This window comes from Poecilia latipinna, unplaced genomic scaffold (genome assembly GCF_001443285.1).
Source record: "Poecilia latipinna isolate Pla-1442-1.1 unplaced genomic scaffold, P_latipinna-1.0 Scaffold1518, whole genome shotgun sequence".
Classification (NCBI taxonomy): Eukaryota; Metazoa; Chordata; class Actinopteri; order Cyprinodontiformes; family Poeciliidae; genus Poecilia; species Poecilia latipinna.
The window spans coordinates 123,491-132,738 of NW_015114134.1; the positions used below are offsets into that span (position 1 = coordinate 123,491).

At 40.7% G+C, this 9,248-nt stretch overlaps 1 protein-coding gene across 1 annotated transcript in view; it reads right to left on the reverse strand.

Annotated features, from left to right (window-relative positions):
• The window catches only part of LOC106963291 (receptor-type tyrosine-protein phosphatase N2-like), a 141,837-nt gene that overhangs the window by 103,534 nt on the left and 29,055 nt on the right, over window positions 1-9,248 (reverse strand). The window contains exon 8 of the mRNA XM_015058125.1: window positions 5,487-5,566. Coding sequence (XP_014913611.1) covers window positions 5,487-5,566 — 80 coding nt within the window. The remainder of the gene's footprint in view (window positions 1-5,486; window positions 5,567-9,248) is intronic.

Consider the following 9,248-nt stretch of genomic DNA (forward strand, 5'->3'; position numbering starts at 1 on the left):
ATACACACAGGTAGGTACTATTTACTAATCATGCGACTTCTAAAGGTAAATTGTTGAACTTGATTTTTATTTAGGGGTGTCAGAGTAAAGGAGGCCAAATACAAATATTTTTTTGATTGGTAAATTGTTTTCATGCATGTCCCTTAACATTCGTAAGGATTGCAGTTTGACAAAATGAGAAAAAAAAAAAATAATTAAAGGCGCGTGAAAGTAACAGCACTATTCATTGTAAGACGGGGAGCCAACGGAGCTACAGATTCATCCTCCTCTCCTGAGATGCAGGTGGATAAACCATGGCGCTGTTTGCGAAGAGAACAGGTAATTATCGCTGGCATTTTGACAAGTGTTTGCCAGAGTGAAGGTCAACTCTGTCTGCGTGGGAGATCTATGCTAATCTGCTCAGCTGGAAAAGACTACCACTCACCACTCAAATGGTAGCTGGCTCCATCACGCAGTCACAGTGTTTCCGTTTTAGAGTTGTCTGCGAGGGTTCCTGTGCGCGTTTGGAAGAGGGCGAGCGCGAGTGCGTGGGCCTCTGAGCACATCTTACATGGCCTCCACAGAGGAGACAGAAAATACAGCCAGAACCGTGAACACGGACAGACAAACGGAGTGACAGGTGAAAGGATTCAAGACATACATAGGCTGCCTCTCACATGTCTTTGGTACAAAGCAACCGGTCATATTTAACGCTCCGCACCTTTAGTTTATGCTTCTAAGTGTCATTTAAATGATTTCCTATTTCTTCTACAGCTTTTTTTCCCCCAGAATTATTTGTATACAGACCATAAAAACAGAAAATTGAAAAGGTGAAATGGGAGTTGATTGGTCTGGACGGGTATCAGTCGTTTTGAATTATCAGGGCAGATCCTCACCACACATATCAGCACCTGCTGGGGAAGATGGTTCAGACTATTCATTTCCTTCCTGATGTGACTGAAAACGTTTTGTGTCCTAAAATGACCTCAGTAAGGATTTTTGGATTTAAAAGATACATTTTATAGTATGGTTTTAAAAAAAAAAAAAACAGAAAAAAGGACACCCTGTTGTCAGTTTCTATAGTTCTATGTATCAAGGTCATTTCTGTCTTTTCCAAGTTATTAAATGATATAAATCTAACCTAGAGGGCACAAAGGCACACAGCAGATTTCTATATGTCACTATTTATTAAAGAAGGAAGAAAAAAAATCTGAAAGCTAAAACTAGATACATTCCTGCAGAGCATCTTTATCAATAATAAATGGCGTCGCATTTGACTGTAGGCGAGGCAAACACAAACCACCACCCTACCACCTCCTTGATTTGCCACAAATTTTTTCATTGAAATGCTGCGTTTGATTTTAACCAGACATGAAGCTGTGCATTATGACCAAACATCTATGCTTCTCTTTTCTTTTCTCATTTTGAAGTTAGCTGTTTTTTCAGATCCAACATTGCAAAACAATGCCACGCTGCTACATTGTCTTTGGAGATTAGATGGCAGTATCTGTTAATATTTGTCACAATTTCTCTGGACATTGCACCATCCGTTACCCTTGTAACCCTTCCCCAACTGATGATCTGCTGCAGTTGCTTCTCTGGTGTGTTTCTCTTCGTTTAAAAGGTTTCAGAAACATGCAACGAGAAGATCTTATTCAATATGATTTCTGTAGCTAAGGTGTTTAATGATATAAATAAGTTCTGAATTCAGCTCTTGTTCCACTTGATTTACTTTGAAATTTCCTCAACAAAGTTTTCCGTCTCACTCGTACCCTCCTTGGTTTTCACTTAGGCGTGACTCTGTGTGTGTGGAAGACAAAAAAAAAAAAAAAAAAAGACAGAAGCTGAGGCAGGAAACACGGGGGCCGACATTGTCTGCGTCCACATCTCTGCGTGTCTCCCTCAGGGTGACAGCCATGTGTCAGGGTCCCTGCGCTCTTTTCCAGATGGCCCAGCAAGTTGCTCCCAGCGTCCTTATGATCCCAGCGTTCATTGACCAAGGCCGGGGTTCTCACGGCCTGGGGGCCTGCCGGCTCATTGCTGTGGTTTGGCCTCTGGGGCCTTTGAGGCCTCTAAAGGGCTCCGGGGTCACCCAGCCGTGACAGCCAAGACAATAGGAGTGTCCTCAACCCAGCTCCCCACCCTCCACCTATCAGCCATGGTTAACACACACATATCCCATCACAAATACTGGTGTTTGGTCTGGACATCCTGATCCCATCCGAGTCATCATGCTTCATTTTTTTATTTTTTTTTTAATGCAAAACACTCAAATTCATTAGAGGTACTTATAATCACAGCTATAAAAGCAGCATATATCACAAATAAAAAGAAACAATCCCGCCAGGATATAATTGTACAATAACACTTTACGAAGCCAAAGCACTCATCCTACATATAAAACCGCCTACACACTTGCGAAGAGCACAAACGTGTAAGTGGATCAAATCCATCATCGGCGACAAAACGTCACTCCGCGGTGAGCAAAAGCAGCTCTGGCAGATCTATTATCCCCCCACCAAAGGTGATTTACATGTTTAGAAATCACTGCGAGGAAGCAAGAAAAAAGTAGAGTTCTAAACAACACATTCCAGTGTCGCTTTTTTAGCAGCTTGGGTGCCACTTCATCAAATATTGAATAAATCATTTTCTTGGCGCAGTATGAACACAGCTGCAAAAAAAAAAAAAAAATTGAGTTGCACACAATCCACACACACGCACGAACAAACACGGACACACAGAATGCCTTGTAGTTTTGATAAAGCAGCAGCTTTCTCTTTTGTTTCGTAGCCGAGCAGGGATTAGGCAGTGCCGGGCTTTGTCCTGCAGTTTTCCAGTTGAGCAGCACACAAGAGAACTCTACCTCCACTAATACAGTCAGACCTCCCAGCAGGCCTTTCACCGCACAGCCGCTAAGAACCTGCTGCAGAAAAAAAGATGCTTTTCAACGAGTTATCAAATCTCCTCTATACTGTCCGTGCCTTTCAGCCAAGTCTCTTTGTCTTTTCGTTTCAATGGGGCATTGAACGCATCGAATGGAACTGATGGGCAGATAGATGGACAGCAGAATGTAGCAGAGCCATATTAATCTTGTTTAGATACCTCAGAGTACAGTGAACTTATCAACCATGGAGGTTTAATTTATGCTATAATGTAGACTAAGTAACTGAAACAGACACTCCTCCAATTTTCTGACCTTTAAAGACAAAAAACATTGCAAGAAACGTAATTGATTTTTAAAACAGTCAATAGCTGGAGTTTAAATAGTAAATGCAGGATACACAAGTAAGAATCTGATGTGTTTATTGTTTCAAAAACAACAAACACTGAAAATGCTTGTGACAATCTACTGTTTTTTCTAGTTTAATTTTTAATAAACAATGATTAAGTAGAGACAGAACCTGAGAAACCACATACGATGATCATAAAAAAAATCTTAGAAATAACAGGCTTGGTGCCAGGCCACAGGACAGGAGCAACACACCACACACAAATCGATTTCACTCACCGACATTCAGACGTCAGATGGGAAATCTCACAAAACCTCTCGCAACCAAACATGGGTTCAGGGTAAACAAACATGGCTGACTGGGAAGAAGCAATGGGGATAGTTTGTGGAGAGAAAGCAACGCAACTCAACGTTTTTCCCCAATTTTAGATCAGAGTGGTCCCAATGTCCTCCTGGGCAGACAAGGTCACTCCCAACACACCACACAGCAGGAATATCTCTTAAGATGATATTTAGAGCCATGTAAAATAATATGAACACCTTCAAGAGTGTCGGAATGGGGAAATTGGGACAAAAAGTGTTTGCCAAATGTTAGGACAAGAATATGATCGTTTTCATTGAGCATAACCATCAATGGGCTAACTGATGGACTGCAAGTGTGATAAAAAAAAAAAAATCATCAAATGAAGCATTTTGTTTTTATGTAATGCAAAATATGTCTTCTTTCAGAGGTAATTAATGAGAAACAAAAAAATGAGACAAAACATTTTCATTTGCTGCTGGTTTAAAAAAAATTTTCCATAAAAAAATTTCAGAATTTTCTGGCTTTTTTTGTTCTTTTCTTTTTGCTTAGCTAATACAAAGCTTCTCACAGCAGACGGAGTTCTGGATGCAGCGGGGGGTTTTGACGAGTTCATTAGGAGGCCACGTCACTTATGCACAGTCACACATAAGGCAAAGGTCAGCCAGGATTACCCAGGTGGCCACTGTATGTGGGCGTCACTTTGATTTTCAGAGCGCACCCAAACCATGCTGCTCCTCTGCAACCCGGCGATGGCTTGAAAATCATCGCGCCTTTGCCACATAGTGTTGAAGTCAATGTCAGCGACTGCTTTGTGTCGCTGGAAAGTGAAGATGAACGCTTATTTTTTATTTTTATTTTTTTTCAGATTGCTTTGAACGTCAGGAGGCGGGTGGGAACTCCTGTCCACTTCACACTGGTTTGGGAGTACAGGGAATAAATCTCGTGCCAGGACTCTTAATCTATCCCCTCTATGATCTGTGGTTGCAATTTTAATGCATTTCAGAGCCACATCTCATGTTTATTTGGGATGAAAGTGATTTTTTTTAATTAAGAAAAGCCCTTCCCTCCACTTTAACAAATTACTATTCAAGCCGGCTGTGTTCATAATTCATCACTGTGGACCAGGCTCATGATCATGTTGACATAACATTTGGTCTGACATTTCAGCCCAGCTCATGGCTGTCATTAGCTCTCACCACACGAAACCTCATCACAATCAGTCACACGTGGTAGGAGAAGCAAAAGAGGACAAGAAAATAAAATAAAATAAAAAATAGAAAATAACAGATGAACAGCCTCAAACATGCCAATCTAAACCCCATCATCCATTGTCCAGGCTTTCTCCAACAGGACAGTGACAACAAATGTCTGCTGCTTCAAACGACACGAAAAAGAGAGACACTAGGAGCAGCAACACAACTCTGCCAATAACAACACCATTTTGATTCCACGAGGGGAATATTGGATCATACTGAAAGCTCGCTGTTCTGCTCAAAGTCATTTCCGGCTGAAATAAGGACACACTTTGAACAAACACACACGGCTGACTGACCGGAGCGCTGACAATAAGCAGAGGAGCGTACTGACAGCGACCTGTCGCCGGGTGACAGATCCCCATCAGTCTACATCAATCCAGTGCACACTGCAGACATACAAACTCAGACTGGCCAACACAAACCTGTTTCCAAGCTGTCAGTCTGCCGGACCTAACAAACCAAACAAACTGTCCTGCGCATTGTGTGCAAGCATGGCAGAGGAAGGATGGAGGGATCATCATTTCTGTTGCAGATGCTCAGTGTTGACAATCCTCTTAAGGACTGGAGATGATGAAAACCCACAGACCTGAACTGTATGCTGAAGGAAAGACTGTGACTAAGTGAACCGCCTTGCGGAGGAGAGGTGAATCGGAATGAATGTCATCAATGGGGATCATTCTGTGAGGGTGATAAATGGAAACACGCATGTTGGTCTTACCTGCAGCTTGAACCAGGTCTGCAGTGGTCACGTTTTTAGGATTTGGGCCGACCCTGAATGTCATCGCAGGACCCAGAACTCTGCAGACAAGTAAAGAAGAAGAAGAAGAAGAAAAAAAAAACATCCGGTGAATGTAAAAAGACCTGTTTCCACCTATTAATATCATTTGCTGCATATGTTGGTCAAATTAATGCCAATGTGACTCTTCAATGTGGATTTAACCCACTTTCAGCATGAACATGGTCAACTCCTTCAGTGTCCTAATAGTTATTCTGATGTAGCTGAGAGTAAAAGGCGGTAGCAAAATCTATCTAGTGATTCAAAGAGAGCTTTGTAAAGGACCATACATTAAAATTTTCAGACCCCAATTTTAATGTATACTATGCCAACTGGAGCAAAAAAATAAATAAATAAATAAAGCCTCAATATGTGAATTTAGTACCTGAATTTTTCTGAAGATGATGCGAGTCACTATAGGTTTTGTGCTCCATTTCAGTTTGAGTATGTCCAAAGAGCAAATTACAGTCATTGGCTGAGCAGCAACCCTGCACCCCTTTACTATAACACTGAAGCTTGTACTCTTTGCACCCATTCTCTTCTGTCTGGCCTTGAGTCAACCACAGACTTCTCTCCCTGGAGCAAAATAATTGCTGAAGGTCCCCGAGGTTGGTCATGGAATAAAATCTAACAACTTCTACACACTCTGGTACGATTCCTGGAGACAGTCACAGGGGAGAAAAATAACAGTCTAGCAATGTGTAAAGAACTGCCCCTCTCATGTCTAGTGGACCTTCTTATATCACAAACGAAAATATTATTTTTTATAAATCAAAAAGCATAAACTAAAACTATCTTTAGCTATGTTTTTGCTAAAGAAACCTTTGTTGTGGCTCTGCTTCATAACAACGATCAACAAACTAATGAAACACATTTTATTCCCCATGAATGATGAAAACTCAAAGGAACTATCAACAACAAATAATTTTTTTTTTCACAATAAAACACTGAGATAATTGGCTCTAGCTTGAGACACGAAAGACCAAAACAGTACATGTGCAAAAAATATTGCTGTACAAGCCAAATGCATTGGCCCTTAATAGTGAGGCAAATTTTTATATTGCAAGAGCTGATGATTCAGCTTGTTAACAAGTGCTTTGAGTATCTTAAAAACCCAAATGGTAATTAATGCAAGGCAACAACCCAACTTGTTTCAAATACAAGTCAAAAAGCCTAAAAAACAAAGCGCAAAACATGAACTTCCAACTGGGACACAGTTAGCACTTGTTAGAGAACACTAACAAAAGTACATACAATTACATATTAAAATACATAGATGTGTGTGTGTGTGTGTGTGTGTGTGTGTGTGTGTGTGTGTGTGTGTGTGTGTGTGTGTGACATAATTAGCCTTATGGATGGGGAGGCTGAGGCAAAAAGTATTGTAGAACTGCTGAGCGCCAACAGGTGTTCTTCAAGACAAATAAATGCAACAATTAAGAGCAAATTTGAAATATAAGCTTCAATTTTGGGTTTCAAATGTTTGCACATCACCTGAGCCTCACCCGTCATGAAACCTCAGTGGTCATCACTGCATTTTAAACACTTTTATTAACTGCATTGTGAAACACTCCCTCTGAACCAAAGTTTTGTTGTTGTTGTTTTTTTTGTCAAAAATCCATATTTTTCTTAAGACTGGTTGTTCATGTAAACCAAATTTAGCGCAGTGCAAACTCTTTACATCATTTAGCCTTTTAATTGTCAACTCAAACAGTTCTGCACAAAGAGAGACCAGAGTTGGAAGCAGTTTTCTGACAGTTCCCAGTGATCCTAACCATCATCATCATCATCATCATCATCATCATCATCATCATCATCATCATCATCATTTCCTGCCATGCTTTATTCCACTCTGTCCTCATAATCTTTTAGATTTGTTTTGCATTGATACTTGCTGATGGGATAGATAAGCAAGGTATTAATTTCCAATATCTGCCAACTGATTAACATTTTTCTTTGATACATTTAATTATTAATAGTCTCTGTTTGACCTGATAAGAGTTTATCTCAAGACAAGAAGAAAGGAGAAATAAGTTAGTGTTTAACGGTGTTCTGTGGTCGTAGCAGTTGAATGTATCATGCCATCTTAAAGCAACAATTCTCACTAAATTCATTTGAATATAAATGAAATGTAAAATAAATCTGGAAACTCATCCTGCTCACACATCCTAAATCTTCCCAAGGTAGATCTGCCCCTGCCATCTACTTCAGTTAACATACTGCCATCTGATAGCAGCTCTGCAGTACCCCACTCAGACAGCTTATAAAAAAAGACGTGAGAACGTATTAAATGTACTAATCTAGACTGATTGAAACAGGACACAGATGTCTGCTTTCATAACGTTTATCGAAGGCCGACCTACGCATCGCTCACTATTCAAACCAGATAACGCTGCACATATGAAACTATATTTAACTGACAGCATTGGTTGTAAAGAAGTTGTGACCGATCTATGCGANTCNCATTTTTCTACCTGCCTCAGTCCTTCGGCATGCCGTCGTATGAGCTCTGTAACGTCCTGAAAAGCGCATGTACGTTTTTAGTACACTGCACTGCCAGCCTGTGCGGCATAAAGGGAGATTCATCAGACTGCCGGAGAGCTGTGACCCAGACCCACTCGCCATCAGTCTGCCCGCTACAGACGCAGCTCCACTGGTCCAGCCAGGAGCGATGTGTGAGCCAATACCTCTCAACAGATGGACCCGACCATGCAACAATGCATTTATGAACATGATTATACACATGCTCGGGCACAGGCAGGAGGGAAAACACACTGCTCTGAAAAGAAATATGCCCTTCCCTCCCCCCACAACAGCACCTTCACCTGGGCTTCAGTTTGCTTTTGTAAATGTCAATGTTTCCACAATCTTTACCCCTGCCTCAATTCTCCCTGGCCAAAGATGCCCTGACTGAGATCGCAATGCATCTCAAATTGAATTGACTTTCTTTTTTCTTTTTCTTTTCCTTCTCAAGCCCACACCACACCAATATTATTTAAATATACCAAGGGGGGGAAACACTGCTACAGTCGGGAGATGAAGCTGAGATGGATAAGTTATCTGGAGGAATTTACCCTGCCCCTTTTGTTACTGAATGTGTGAGCCTGGACTTCATTTTAGCTCTACTGGTGGGACATGATGAGTGTCTGTGTCTTTCACAGACTGTGTGTGTGTGAGCACATATTTGTGAGTGTGTGTCCAACTCCCCCTAGTGTTGTTGAGAAGTAAAACACTTACGTCATCTGGAAAAAGATCCATCAACATCAAGAACTTGGGTTTAAAGGAAATGTTTCATACTTGATAACTGTGGTGGTGAGAACCACCGCATAAAGTTCTTACACAGTCTGGAAAAGTATGGAAGTGGAATATTTCAAACTTTATTTACTCCCTTCCTTGCCTAAAAATCTATCCTTCCTCTCTTCATCTTTCCTTCCCTCCTTCCTGTTTTCTTTCCTTTCCCTCTCTATTTAGTCCATCCTCTCTCTTCATTCCTTGTGTTGTTCTTTCTAGTCTCTGGTATTTGCAGGATCCTTATTTAATTCCTCTAGGATTCAAAGATTGCCATAGAGGACAGAAGTTCTCACCCTGGAAATTTGAATCTGGAAAAGTGTCAAGTTTTTTTTTTTTTTTTTTTTTTTTTTTTTTAAAAAAAAAAAATGCAGGAACTTGGAACTTAAGTGTGCCCCAAATTTTAACTCTAAAAAAAAA